Below are 15,806 nucleotides of genomic sequence, written 5' to 3' on the forward strand. Positions count from 1 at the left end.
TTTTTCTGTTATGTAACACCTGAGGAGAACTTTTGATTTGATTTTTTTTTGCTAGAAGAATTGTCTGAATCATAAACTGCAGGCACAGCCATGCAGCTGAACCACACGCTCCTCCTGGGAGACCCCCGGGGGTTGAAGAGGAGGTCAGTAAAGCTCTGGTATGTTTGCTTTGGACCGGAGGGAAGCATCGGCAGCAGTGTGGTAAAAACTTACCGTCCCGTCCTCCATGAGTTTGAGGCAGGAGCCGAAGTCAGCCAGGCGGATGTGGCCGTTCATATCCAGCAGAATGTTGTCGGGTTTAATGTCCCTGAAAGAAGACGGAGAGAAAAAACAAGGGGGGGAGGAAGGAGAATGGAAAAGACAAATTGAGCAAGCGATTCCTCGGAGCAGGATGAAGAAGATGAAGAAAACAAAACATCCTTCCAAACAAAGCAATACCTATAGGACATTCAAAACAAGCCTGATCTCATACTGCGCCATCGGTTATCATCAAATTAAATTACATAACCTGGGGAAATGTTAATGTCTTGACTTGCCTGTAAAGCTGGTGTATAATAATTATGATGTATTTATGATTCAATTAAATGTAATTTCCCCCTGCCCATGTATCAGCGGCGTGACAACTCCAAATTGACCAAAGGAAAGAATAAACACTGGAAATAGTTGGACTTGGAATTAGCTCTACGGAAAGTGTGTGTGTGTGTGTGTGTGTGTGTGTGTGTGTGTGTGTGTGTGTGTGTGTGTGTGCAGGACACAGTTTTTAAATACACAAAACATGCACTCTGTTTGAGGAAATATGCAACGCACAAACACACTCCCACTCATAAAAAAGAGACCCTGTGTCCTAAACAGACACACTCCCCTGTTCACTTCTCCTTCAATGTTTGTGTTTGTGAACAGAGACAGTCTGGGTGAGGGGGGGGGGGCAACACATTCTTTCACAGATGTGTACACAGTGGCCACTGTAGATTTCCTTTTCAACCTGCATCTGTTGTGCGTTACTACTGCTGGTGATATGTTTATAATTTAGATACAGACTGTGGCTTGATTCCAGCTGCTAGGATTCATTGCTGCACAGGTTCTTTCTGTCTACCAGCTCAAGCTGTCTATCAGCTGGATCATCTCAATATTCATCAGTGGCTTTCACTATTTAACCAGCTGGAGGGTGTGAGTGACACACGGCAGGCTGGGGAGTCCCGCATACGAGGCGGTGCGCCGCGACCGGCTCTAGGTCGGCTTGGATAAGGCTCGGGGCGAAGGTGGCTCGCGGCCGCAGCTTTACAGCGCTCCCTACCCGGACCTCGCCGCACCGTGACGGGGCTCCCTGCTCCCGTGGCGACTGTCAACCGGGGCGGACTGTCCTCAGTGCGCCCCAACCGCGTCGTGCAGAGGCCCACGTAAAAGGCTTCCTGTAAGTTCCCTAAGCCCTGGTAACTTCATATTCTTCTTGGTGCCAACAAACTATTAGGAATTCATCCTAATTTATCCTAAAGGGAATAAGGTGCAGGAGATCCTCCAGTATGGTTAACAGGTGGTCACTGACAGGTGGTTTGTGTTGCTATTGTCTTACATGGAAGTTAGAGTGCTAATGTCTACCCCTGGCATGGATCCACCGCCAGGCCTGGTGTAGTCCAGTCTGTGTACATGGGGGCTGATTCTCAGCTCGCGCTTTTTGAGTAATTCCAGGAAAAATATGCCCTTTGCTTCCGTTTCATCTGTGCCCTTCTAGTGTCGGTGTTAATCATTTGAATTATGCATGTATTTAGTTGAAATCCATGTCATAATCGCAAAATCCTACTAAATGACCCTAATGACTGCTGGCCTGGACTGGTATGAAACAGAGACGTCACTGTGTCCCACCATCATGGCTAAATATAGCCTCTGTCCTTGCCTGACCATTCCACTGAGTCCCCCTGAGGGCAGACCCTGTCGCTCCCTGTGTCTGGGGCCCTCTTATCAACATAGTGAACCACGACACGGCTCAATACACATGGTATGGAGGGCACACAAAAACTCTTTAGAGCAGCGTCAAAAGCACACACACACACACACACACACACACACATACACATACACATACAAATACCCACAGTAGATGTGGTAACACACAAATGACACTCGCACACTTGATGTCCCAAGTTACAGAACTGAGCGTGTGCTATTTCTGTGCAGTAATGTGAGCGTGGCTCTGCTTCAAATAATAAACCCGATGCCCAACACAAGCACACACACACACACACACACACACACTCCCTAGCCCTAAAACACCAATAGCATATCAATATTGATACTAATAAGAAGTTGATGAGTGTATAGAGTAAAACACAACAAGCAGATGAAACAGAAACACAAGCTCTGAGCTCAACACATTAGCCGGGTTTCCACCAAAGGTTCTTGGGACTTTTAGTCCCTGGAACTACTTTTTAAGGAACTAAAAGGTTCTTTCAGACCATTTCTGTCTGCGTTTCCACCACTGTCTAAAGACTAGGGGTGTAACGATACGTTGTCCGCCTAACTGGCCGTCGGCTGTAGTCTTTGCGGTGTGTTCAAGTGCAACTTTTTGGCCAAGACAGGCGACGTGAGCGACGCAATCGTCCTTTGTCGTCGCTGGTTCTTTGATGTCGGTTTGGTGCATCTGGGCCTTAACTTGCACTATTCAACCATTACAGCGTGTGCATTTTTATATTTGGCTTCAAACAGACCTCAAGCAAGAGCAGTCTCTAATAAAAGCTACACCAAGGTCACAAATAAATTCCAGTGCCTTCTGATAGACAATTAAGAATGTGATAACATTGCAAAAAAAAATCTATTTTTGCCAGATAACCAAACTTCAGGAAGTAGAAGCGAAATTGATCACTTCAAATTCTCCTTAAATGCTTCTTAACTTCTCACTAAATACATGAGACTATCACTCAGGCCTGGGAGATTTTTTTCTTTTAAGAGTGAGCAGACATAAATGGTCTTTAAAGACGTATTTGATGTTTCTAACTTCAGCTCGAGATCTCTTCCAAGTCCGATGTGAAGCCCCCCCTCATTTTTTTCAGTATAGTGTTCAAAGTCCTGCATCTCGCTGCTTCAAATACGCCACTAAATCACAAACCTATAAAACCATGGATTAAAAGTCAGATATGCACATATGTGACTTGGATAGACACATAAATGTCAGGCTCACGTACTATAACCAGATCACTGCTTGCATCAAGGGTTACTTGGAAGTCATTTTAAAGAGCTTGACTGCTCCCAGATGAGTTCCAGATTGGACATCACTTTCCAAAGTGGATACTGTATATAGCATTTTGAATGGAAACCACATACTGTACTGTACCACATAGTGCATAAATTCACGCAATGTATGACGCAATGTATACTCGAGGTCGTATCAAAGAGAGCTTCAAAAACAACTTGGAGACGGAGGATTAAGGTTTCTCTAATAACATTTTTATGTTTCTAAGAGGACATTTTTCTTGGACTCTACACTCTGTAATAACCAAACCTTCACCTTAACTTTAACAACTCCAAACCTACACATAATGGAAGGCTTTAGTGAGAGACACAAACTTGGGCACACTCGCTGGAAAACATGCAGCTTTTGGCTTGCAGTTGTCTAATGTTATAAACAGAACCTTTGGAACATGATCAACCTTTAGAGGAGCTGTCAATTCTGTTTCATCAAATGTGAACGATGGCTTAAAGGTGCCCTGTGGGGTTTTTGACCACTAGTAGCGCTATTCAGCAATGTTTGTATGAATAGGTCTCCGTTAAGTTGTTCTTGTGCATGTGCACAAGGAAAAATATGCATCTACCGTAGGGATGTTAATAACCGTTTAACCGTTAACCGACATTAAGCATTTTAACCGATTAACGCTATCGGTTAAAAGAAATGTTAATAATTAATTAAAAAGCTGAGCGGCTCAGAGGAGCGGCTTGTCACTTTAAGGAGAAAAGCTGGTCCACCTTAACAGCCCAACTTAAGAGGCGGAGCCGGAGTTGCAGGATACAGGAAGTCGGCTCCGGTCTCTGGCTCGCTTGAGAGGAGCGGAGGAGTTGTAGTTTCGTAGCATTTATTCAGCAACAAATAAACTGTACACACTGCTACACCTACGATCACAGCTAGAACACCACCAACAACCTCACACTCACCACCAACACACACACACGGACACTCGTTAAAGTTACGTCGCGCTGACAGACTGTATGTGTGGCAGTGGCGAGCAAAAAGCCTCAGGCAATGCTAGAGCTGCTAACGTAGCACAAATACACACACTGTTTGTTGGCCAATCGCTATCGTTAATCCGGGCAGACACACAGCTGACAACCTGCTAAACTAAACTAAATGTGTGGTGGAGACTTTTACTGGGAAAGTGGCTGCATGTCCGCGACACTACACGCAGCATCGTAGCTGCTAAGTTAACGCTCCCGGACGGTGAACTGGAGACTCATTTGTCTGTTGTGATCATACACTGCAGCTGGTACGAGGCACAAATCTTGTCGGTTAACAGTTAATAATGGGTTAACAAGGGTCGGTTATCGGTTAAGAGAATGTTTAAAAATTAGCATCCCTACTCTACTGTTCTTATGTGTTGGATTTTATTTTACACATTTGTTTTATGCTCTTGTGATTATTTTATGGGTATGGATAATAATCTGTTTTAAACGTTGCTTCATGTATTATATGCTTTATGAGTGAGTGGCTTTTAGGGGTGGGAATCACCAGAGGTACGATACGATATTATCACAATACTTCAATATATTGTCATTTATTACCTTATTTCAACTGCAAATTATGCAATTTGTCAACAATCTGTTTTATCTGATAAGATACAGTTTTCACTCAGTTCATCTCAGAGTTTTCATTCACGTATCTTGAGGTCAGAGGTCAAGGGATCCCTTTGAAAATGGCCATACAATTTTTCCTTGCCAAAATTTAGCCTAACTTTGGAGCGTTATTTAGAGTTCTTCCTAACAAACTAGCATGACATTTTGGTACCAATGGATTCTTTAGCGGCTGTGGCTCAGAGGGTAGAGCAGGTTGTCCACCAATCGGAAGGTCGGTGGTTCGATCCCCGGCTGCTCCGGGTCACATGTCGATGTGTCCTTGAGCAAGACACTTAACCCCAAATTGCTCCCGGAGGCATAGCCATCGGTGTGTGAATGAGTATTTAGATTAAATCCTGATGGGCAAAGTTGGCACCTTAGTAGCCTCTGCCATCAGTGTATGAATGTGTGTGTGAATGGGTGAATACTGACATGTAGTGTAAAGCGCTTTGAGTGGTCGGAAGACTAGAAAAGCGCTATATAAGTCCAAGTCCATTTACCATTTTACCATTTAGGTTTTCTAGTTTCACATGATACCAGTATCTTCACTCTAGCTTTACAACTGAGCCTGCTACAACCTCTGAACGACAGAATAGCAGTCGGATTGTTAAGAAGTTAATAGTTTATATATCAAACGATCAATATGTCTGTGTATCAATACAATTATTGCCACGCAAAATATGGCGATACTATGCTGTATTGATTTTTTCCAATCAATCATGTTGATAATGGCAATAAAGTATTGAATCTTGAATCATGTCAGTCCTCAAGGATAAGAACAATGTGTTTTGGTGAGAATCACAATAGAAACTTTAGGGGGATCTTTAAATGGTAGCTTTGACTCCAGCAATCAATGTTCATATGTCTTGATAGACATCATCCTTGAAACAGTGAAGTTTGTATATTATACTAAAATGAACACAGACAACTGGACCATGTCATGTTTTACCATTTACAAGATAAGGAAGTTTAACTTTCACAGCAGCAATCAAACATGACAGATGGATATCATTTTTGGCTGGCCCTCTGCAGTCCAGCCAAAAATTATATCCATCTGTCATGTTTGATTGACCAACAAACACAAAAGTATGTCACTGAGTGAGTGAGTGAGTGAGTGAGTGAGTGATGAAGTTACAGGATTGGTCGGCCGACTGTTGGAGTTTCCTCATTGGCCGTTGCTCTTTTAAAATGAAAAGGCGGAGAACAGTTCTGTGTTTATGTTTTCTGGGGAGCGTGTCAGCGGTTCAATGTATCATTACATAGTGCTGTTGATGTGCATTCGCTATTGTTTATGTTTGTTTAAGTTACGTTATGTTGTGCTTCATATTGTGTTACCGTGCATTCACACCAAGCGAGAAGCAAATTTTCGCCTCACTTTCCTCTAGAATAACCACTGTTGCTGCTTTGTACATGTTGTGGAAGTCCCAGATATGTCAGAAAACCAACCGCCATTGTGTCTGGGTTCATAACGTCACCTGGCGGTGAGCTGTATTTACATACTGTATCTGTATCTAGCAAGCCGCACATCGCTACTGCCTTATGAACCCAAAATAAACAGACTGTGCTGTGATTTAATTTCAATAAACGGATCAAAATGATGCTGAAATAACGACATTATGATGTTGATTTGTAAAAAGATTGAATTCATGCTTTGTCAGGTCTGTCCGCAACACAACAAGCAAACAACTTTTAAAATGCTTGCTTTCTGAATGGAGTTTGGATCGATCAGTGCCAGGCTATACTAACATTGGAGCTGCTCCATTAACACTCCATCTAGGAATAAATACGGCAGCAACAATGTCAGTGACGACAGTGGGAGAATCTCAGCGCTGATAAACTTCAATCAAACACTAAGATATAAGTGGAAAACACATTATAGACATGACCACTGACTATTTGTGTAACAATTTAGCCACAAATTCACATACTGACCATATACGGTCCAGACATATACTCGGTTTTGACCGAGTCTTGTTAACTTCTTAAATAAAATTGTACCCGCATCACACAGGACTGTGTGATCACTAGTGTGGCTGTCTATCACCAGGCACGCGACCTCTGCACACAGAATCTGGATCACCTTGACGGGAAGCGTAGACCTTCAAATCATGAATGACACCCGGAACGCTTGGACTAGACTGTGAGCACGTGGAACTGTGGGTATGTGTGTATACACACAGGTGCTTCAATTGCTGAAGGCCTTAATCTGCCCCAGAGACTTCTGGTGTGCCAAAAAGCAGACAGCGTGAGCTGACCCTTGCCTGCCCATGTGTGTAAATGTGTGTGTGTGTGTGTGTGTGTGTGTGTGTGTGTGTGTGTGTGTGTGTGTGTGTGTGTGTGTGTGTGTGTGTGTGTGTGTGTGTGTGTGTGTGTGTGGCAGACAAGCAGCACAGTGGGGGTAAGGGAGGGGGGGTATCAGTGCTGCCACTGATAAACCAATTAGCACTCAGTAAAGCCCCCGTCTGCCCACTCCCCTCTCTTCCTCTCTCTCTTCTTAGCAGCAATTGTCTCTCTACAACCCTCCTTACCCAAATCTCCCTGACCCATGTTTCTCTCTCAGACACCAAAAGTCAACATTCCCTTTCCCCCGCTACACTAAATATCCTATGTTCTTTAACAATATGTCTCATTTTGACTGTTGTGATGAACCCAATGATCACATAAAAGCCCTGAGGTAACACCACCGGAGACTGAGAGCACAAGCGCTGACTCACATTTAGCCTTCCACACATGGACGAACCTTGAGACGCGGTGGTGCTGAGCAAGTGCTAGGCTACGCTAGTTAGCACGGCTAATCGGGCTACTGTGTCACAGGGCTTCTGCGGTCTTAAGGAGCAGGGCGCAGACGAGAATAGAGGGAGGTAATCTCTTCTTAAGACCACAGCATCCATCTGTGAGGGCCATCTGGACGCCACCTCACAATACACACACACGAAATGTGGCTTGTAGCAACACTGGAAACTGCACAGAGAAGGCATGTCCACATGGCTCTGGCCACGCGTTTGTTAACTAATGGTTAAAGAACTGCTGACTGTGTGACTTCTAACATCACTTGATCACCCACACTTTCACATCACACCATTTCAATATTTTGGAGAAAGGGGAACACCACCCGAATTAAGAATTCCAATATGTCATTTCCATGGTCTAGGAAAGTTCAATCAGTATGTGTGAACATGAGCTCCTCTCTCTCAAAGCCAGAAACCAGAGAAGTAAGTCTCAAACTTGTGATGTCATAGGGTATGAAGTCTGGAGCTGCTCCATAGACAATGAATGGGAGACTGATTATGGACCCACAGAATGTTTGTTTACTATTTTATACCCAAATGAGCTTTATTCTATTGTAGTGTTGACAGTTGTGAAACAGAAAATGTTCTCATATACTCAGAACAATCCCCTGGGTGCTCTCTCAGTGTCGTCTAGACCATCTCTCCCTATTCATCGTCTATGGAGCAGCTCCACACTTAATACCCGATGACATCACAAGTTTGAGTTTAAGCTCTCTAGTTTTTGGATCTGGGAGCAAATTGTTCATGATTACTAAGATTTCTTGGACTGTCTTAGACCATAGGAGTAACATGGAGGAATTTTGAAATTAGGCGAAATTCCCCTTTAAAGGGACTGTTTGTAACTTTTTAAGCATATAAATGTAGCGGGTCGGCACACATGCGCGTTCGCATATGCGCGCTCGCGTGTGGCCGGAGCCTCGTCTCCGCTGACTGCTCTCCTTCACTCAGACAGCGTAAGCGTCCTCCACCTCTAGACGTGAACGCGCGCTCACTCCACACTGCAGAAGAGTTAGTTTAGCTCTGAGAATATCTAGTGAATGCACAGGGGACGTTTGTGCAGAAATAACTGCTGCAGCTCCTCCAGACCAACAGAGGTTTCCCGTGTCTTGGGAAGTAACGGAGCTCTACAGAGATTTACGTTGTCTTCTCGTTACCGACCGGGTGCAGGTGTCTCCTCTGCTCTCTCCGGCTGCGGGCGGAGAGAGCAGAGGAGACACGCTGCAGAGCCCCGCTGCCTCAGCCTGCACTTAGGCAGGAAAAGCCAACACTAGGATCAGATCTAAATCATGTTCATGGAGAGACCTTCGTCTGGTCAGCTAACATTACTGCCAAGCAGCTGAAATATAGAGTGATATTGTGCTTTTGGCTGACGTGTGTCGCCTCACTGTGTTGAGCGATGCTCGTTCAGGTATATTTAGAGCGAGCAAGCGCGAGCCCGACGCTGACTTTCGTTGATTTCACGGCCACAGGTGTCGCTGTTAACAAGCATTTCTGAAAGTTACAAATAGTCCCTTTAAGTGAAAACGTGTTGACGCAAATTTGTTTTAATGGCACTAATTTCTTCAACACATTAACGCGACTTGCGATTTTATTTTAGGTTGTAGCGTAAATCTAAGAAACCCACTGGTACCTCCAAGCTTACGCTAAATTTTAGAGAGGAAAATCTGGCATGGCCATTTTCAAAGGAGTCCCTTGACCTCTGACCTCCAGATATGTGAATGTAAATGGGTCTCCCCTTTACAGACATGCCCACTTTATGATAATCACATGCAGTTTGGGGCAAGTCATAGTCAAGTCAGCACACTGACACACTGACAGCTGTTGTTGCCTGTTGGGCTGCAGTTTGACATGTTATGATTGGAGCATATTGTTTTATGCTAAATGCAGTACCTGTGAGGGTTTCTGGACAATATCTGACATTGTTTTGTGTTGATAATTGCTTTCTAATAATACATATATACATATGTTTGCATAAAGCAGCATATTTGCCCACTCCCATGTTGATAAGAATATTAAATACTTGACAAATCTCCATTTAAGATACATTTTGAACAGAAAAAAAACATGTGATCAATTTGCAATTAAATTTTTGAATGGATTGACAGCCCTAGTCCATTTCAATCAAATTAGAGAATACCTCCAACATCTAAGAAATCAGATGGATATATAATCAACAATGTAAATGAAGCTCTTTGATAAATGATGGTTAAGTGTGAGTGTGAGTGTGTTGAGATCACTCAGCTGTGAAGAGACACATGGCCCTGATCAATATTAAAACACACAAAGGCTGCAATCAATAAGAAAACACACACTACTGCACACAAACACACAATGACACCGTATTCTACAGTAGTAAGATCCATGCCGAAAAGATGTTAGCTGCCACACCATCAAATTACATCTTATTTCAATTGTTGTTATCTGGCTTCCTATCCATACACATCCCCCTATCTCACGTAGTGTGTCTCACTCTCTCACACACGCACCCGTGGCAGACAGATGTGGTGCTAGGCAGCACAAAGCCATGCTGAGTTGGCCTATTGAAACGTTTGTCAGGCCCCTCTGGGAGGCCAACACACGCTGCCTCCCGTGGGACTCAGCTGAGGGGGGACAGAAGGTTGACCTCAAGGCTCTTTGCTCTTCATTTCTTTCATCTGGGCTCTTTTCAACTTCATCAGTGTCAACAAGACCGCAAATATTCATTTTAAACGGGGCCAACGTTGCGGCAAGGTCAACTAGTTCACAACACAAGAAGAAGCACACATTAGGGGAGCTGAAACGGCATCGTTTTCTTCTTATTGGTTTCTGTATTTTCATTTGAATGCGACAATACATGTAAATTAGGTTAAACATGGTATCTGCCTACATAAAGTGTTTCTTCTATTCTACAAATAGTATAATATTTATATTATTAGTGCAGCCTGATCTTTATCTGCAACTGTGCACAAATACCAGCTTTAAAACAGAATGTGGCCTAACAAGTAGCAAAAAAATAAATATCTTTTTTTTTTTTTTTTTTTAAAGTTATTTTTTTGGGGACATTTTCCATTTTATTGAGAGGACAGTGGATAGAGTCTTGGAAAGGGGGGAGAGAGAGAGTGGATGCGGAAAGGGCCACAGGCCGGATTCGAACCCGGGCCGCCGCGGTCAGGACCAAGCCTTGATACATGGACGCCCGCTCTACCAACTCCGCAAAAGCTGGGGAACAATAGTGTGGATGGGCGGGAGAAGAAGGTGGAAAAAGGGGGAGAAAGGGGGGAGAGGAAAAGAGGAGGAAAAGAGAGGAAAAGAAAGAAAAAGAGAGAAAGAGAGAAGAAAACACAATTCTGTAGCTCTTATTTTCACCCACATGGTGTTTTGAAGTCTTTATACACCATAGTATTTTTGTTAAAGAATAAAAACATTATTTTTTGTGCTTTTCGGGGGGAAGAATACATGTCCACTTGAGAGGCAGTTCGAATCTCGTCTCTGGCAGGGTCGAAGTTTATAATATGCAGTAAAAAATAGTTTGTGTTGCTCGTGTAAACTTGAATTGACTCAAGATATAATTTTAATGCAAGACTTGTGCACTGCAACTAATACATTAATATTGAAAATCGTTCAGGTTTCCTTATACAGTCATATAACTGGTAGATTACTACAGATAACAAATATACAAAACATTATCATCATCCATGATGATGTTTTGCATTATTATTATTGCATACATCCTCCTTATGACTGATTAATGAACTGTTAGGCAAGATAGGTCAAAATGTTAGTAGAATAAATCATAATGTACTGGAGAATAGTTGAGCAATATTGGGATGGACTTGCTGTGTGTAATTAATTAAAAAAATAACCATAGGAATACACATGAATTGAGACAGTAATGATATTAAAGCTTTAACTTTATTGTCTTTGGGCCTGGAACACGTGAAACAACAAGAACAAATAATTTGAAGAAGATAATACTATTCTTAATGTTTGTCATTGGGTCTGATTCCCTGCAACATCAGACAGAATGATTTACAGCACACAGATTCACCAGAAACTCCTTCAGCTCAGACTCCAGCGGGGCCTCCGGCAGTGACCAGCCCACTGTAGATTGCTGGGCCCTCTGTCAACGTCCAGCAGGTTTTGCTACAGGGCCACAATTGTGCTTCCCTTATAAAGAAACATGAAAAGAACAACAGAGACTGAATATTTATTCACACAACAGGCTTATGTGAGTAATTAATGAAATGAAAACAACAACATTGTCTTATTCTTTTTGGACTAAGCATGGTATTCCAAATTACAGATATTACTAACCTGCTGGTTGCTGAGAGTCATGGAGCTCTGTGTCCTCAGTTCTACCAGGTGCTCTGCAAGGCTGTCAACCAGATCCATACCTGGCACACCATGCCCGTCCCCTAAACATACAATTTGTCATCAGTAAGCAAATAAACAGGATAAACTGCTGTGAAATTACACTACATGTAACATATAATGTCTTAATGTCCGTATGCTGTCTGTTGTATGTTAAATAGATTCGACCCAACTGTTACTATTGCTTTGTTGTGAGGTTTATGTAAACATTACTTACCAACTGTATTTCTGCCACCTGAGACACCAGGTGAGGATTCAGACTGAACTGCAGGCTGAGCTTCTGGGGCAGAGGATACAGGATGACCGACAGCCTGGAGAAGTCTAAACAGACATTGAAATAAAACTTATATGTAGAAACAATTTCACACATATGATAATTATGTTTCTTTTACCTTGAAAAACCTTGCAAACTACAGTCATGTTTATATAACTTTAGTATGAACATTTAATATAACGTTTATGATCATATAATCATTAATCATGAACATTAATATAACACAGCAGTTATCTGACAGTTACCTGTCTGAGCTAAAAACAGTGATTGTGATAGTAAACTTTGTTTCACAACGCTAAGAAGCTAAACAGTAGCAGTCATACTGTATATGTATATATAGCTTTAGTATTAACATAACGTTTATGATCATATAATCATTAATATAACACCACAGTTATCTTACAGTTACCTGTCTGAGCTAAAAGAAGGGACTGTGGTAGTGTTAGTTTAACAACGCTGAGGAGCTCATACAGTAGGAGTAACGTTACCTCTATGTAACTGTAACTGTAACGTAGCCTCAGCATAATGATCAGAGCTCTGAACAGATTATAAAGTGATTGGTAACTAATTCACCAAGTCTAGCTAACATAATTAAAGCCAGGTGAGCTCAGACAGAGTAACATTACAAACCTATTCATTGATTTCACAGCGACTCTTAATCAGCCCACATTAAAAAACGCCAGAAAGCTAAAACACGTTTAATCCGTATTGTCTAAGAGAACCCAATATCACTGTTACGTAATGTTAATAATGGCATTTACCTGTCTGTAGCTGAATAGGCGTTTCTGCGACGACGGCAGTGAATAGTTCAAAAGTCCCTCCTCCGCATCGCGTCCGCTGGGACGGCTGTGATTGGCTATTCAAAAATGGATGACGTGGCGGAGATCAGCCACACGATTCGTTGCCTGAAAATGGAATCCAGAGCTCCGATTGGCTGTATCCGCGGTGAAAATGGATGACGTCGGTATTGAAAATGGATGACGTCGGCAGTGAAAATGGAAAGCCGCCACATGATTTGTCGAGAGAAAATGGAAATCCTGGAAGCTGATTCGTCGGCAGACCCACTCTATCCCTCTCCCGCTGCCGCAAACCCAGGCGCCCAAAATAAATATCTTTTTAAATTGTTTTGTATACAGACTTTTGCATAAATTATCCAGTAAGTGTGTTATTATGATTTTAGTTATACATGAGCACATCTAATTTTGACAATCTCGGAGCTGACAAATCCTGGCACACCCCCTGTGATCTTTGACGCCCCCTAAGGGGGGCCGGACCCCAGGTTGGGAACCACTGTCCTGTTAGATAAAACAGACGTTGACAGTTATAAAAAGGTAATAAATCGCAATATATCGCAACATATTTTATCGCAATACTCAGCTTATTGCAAAGTGTTTAAAATTGTAATAAGTCATATCTTGAGTTAAGTACCGTGATAATATCGTACCGTGGGGCCTCTGGTGATTCCCGCCCCTAACTTCTACCGTCTTTAAAGCTGGGATGAGGACTTAAAGGGACTGTTTGTAACTTCTTACACGTATAAATCATTGTGGGTCGGTGTCCCATGCGCGCTCGCGTGTGGCTACGCTGTTCAGACGACACTTCAACAGAAATTACACGGAAGCACCAAACCGCAAAGTTCTATCAAGTGAAGCCCGTCTGTTAAACAGTGTTGGCCGCGGTCGGAGGACGCGGGGGAGACCGTAGCTTTGATCTCCAGGGCCAGAGTCTCTGCTGTACTCTGCTCCTCTGCTTGCCTTCACTCACACACCGCGCTCGTTCTCGTTCTTTCGCTCCACCTCTCACGTGCATGCGCGCACACTCCGCACTGCAGAAGAGTTAGTTTAGCTCTGAGAATATCTAGTGAATGTACAGTGGATGTTTGTGCAGAAATAACTGCTGCAGCTCCTCCAGACCAACAGAGGTTTCCCGTGTCTTGTGAAGTGACGGGGCTCCGCAGAGAGAAACGTTATCGTCTCCGACCAAAACTCCGGTGTCTCCCCTGTTCCCTCCGGCCGCGGTCGGGAGGCTGAGGCAGGAAAAGCCAACACTAGGATCAGCATTGATTCATGGAGAGACCTTCGTCTGGTCAGCTAACATTACTGCCAAGCAGCTGAAATATAGAGTGATATTGTGCTTTTAGCTGACGTGTGTCTCCTCACTGTTTTGAGCGATGCTCCTTCATGTCTATGTAGAGCGAGCACAAGCGCCAGCAACAGGACGCTGACTTTCATTGACTTAACGGCCACAGGTGTCGCTGTTAACAAGACATTTCTGATTCTTACAAACAGTCCCTTTAAAAGGTGGGTCACAGTATTGTTTGTATGGGAGAATTGATCCCAGGATAAACTGGCATCACAGGCCACTGACAAGTGTGATTCCCAAGAGAAAAAGCGGGAAAACCATTGCACTGCAGTATTGCCACAAGCTGCCACATTAATTCTCCCAATGGTGGCCTGGTGGTGTGGGTTTGGTGTAACTGAAAGTGAGCCATGAATAGATGGTGGTTGGTTTTCTGTTTAATGGACATTAGAGCCTTTCAATTACAGGGTTAATGCATTGTACTTCAACTTAGTCACAAGAATGAGATATATACACACCATCGCCGAGATAAACACACATGCACTCAAACACACACTCATGAGACGGGGCCAGCCAGCGGGACACACCCTCCTCAGGGGACCTGCCTGGCCGTCTCCACCCTCTACAAAGTGAGCGTGCAAATCTCCCACGAGCTGTGTGTGTAAAGTGAGAAAGAGAGAGCAAAGGAGGAGTTGGGGGTTGGTACGTGGGAGGAGGTAACGGCACCACACCCCCACCCACACACCTCCCATACCCCATCATTACTGTCCCAAAGCGTCCACGAGGGGACTTGAAGAGAAATAGCGCTGTCCCCTCCTCCCTGTCCCTTTTTCCCTTCCATCTACTTCTCCGTCTCCGCTGCTACCGCCAACCCCCACCGGCGGCCCCCAGATAACACCATGCAATTAGTGGCTCCCTACTCTCTTCTCATTCACTCCCTTTCTTCACTGATACATTTATATCTCCATCTCTGTGGAACTCTGTCTCTCAGTCTGTTTCTCTCCGTCTGACTTTCCAGTGGCGTATTAGAGATCAGAGAAACTACAGACACACCCAAAACGTTGTCCCACCGAGCAGGCTCGACTTTAGCGTACCCTTTTTCTGACCCTCCCTTGTTCTCTATCCATCTCTCATCTTCCCCTCTGTCTATCCATCCTTCCCTTGCTCCTCGACCAAAATTGCTGTGACGAGCCCCCGGCGACATGCAACACTGTAATTGTGTTAACATGCCGATGTGACCACTTCCCCTTTGGCAAAGCCAAACTTCCTGCTCCCGAGGGCATTTTCTGTTGGCTGAAAAACTATTTGGGCGTCTATGTCACAGAGGAAAACGGTCACGGGGTGTGAACAGTATGCTTTTAGGCTTTTTGTTACTTCAAACCTGCAATAAGTGATTTTTTTGGCCACTTGGGGGCAGCTGAGACAAGTTGTGAACACAACATTGACATATAGTGTGATATGGTAAACAGTTGCTTATTTACACATCCAGAGGTGAAGAG

At 43.6% G+C, this 15,806-nt stretch overlaps 1 protein-coding gene across 5 annotated transcripts in view; it reads right to left on the reverse strand.

Moving 5' to 3' along the window:
• The window catches only part of cdc42bpab (CDC42 binding protein kinase alpha (DMPK-like) b), a 119,807-nt gene that overhangs the window by 45,945 nt on the left and 58,056 nt on the right, over positions 1-15,806 (reverse strand). For all 5 annotated transcript variants that reach the window (XM_074615478.1, XM_074615476.1, XM_074615475.1 and 2 more), the window contains exon 6: positions 214-307. In XM_074615478.1, the coding sequence (XP_074471579.1) occupies positions 214-307 (94 nt within the window). The remainder of the gene's footprint in view (positions 1-213; positions 308-15,806) is intronic.

This window comes from Sebastes fasciatus, chromosome 18 (genome assembly GCF_043250625.1).
Source record: "Sebastes fasciatus isolate fSebFas1 chromosome 18, fSebFas1.pri, whole genome shotgun sequence".
Lineage (NCBI taxonomy): Eukaryota > Metazoa > Chordata > Actinopteri > Perciformes > Sebastidae > Sebastes > Sebastes fasciatus.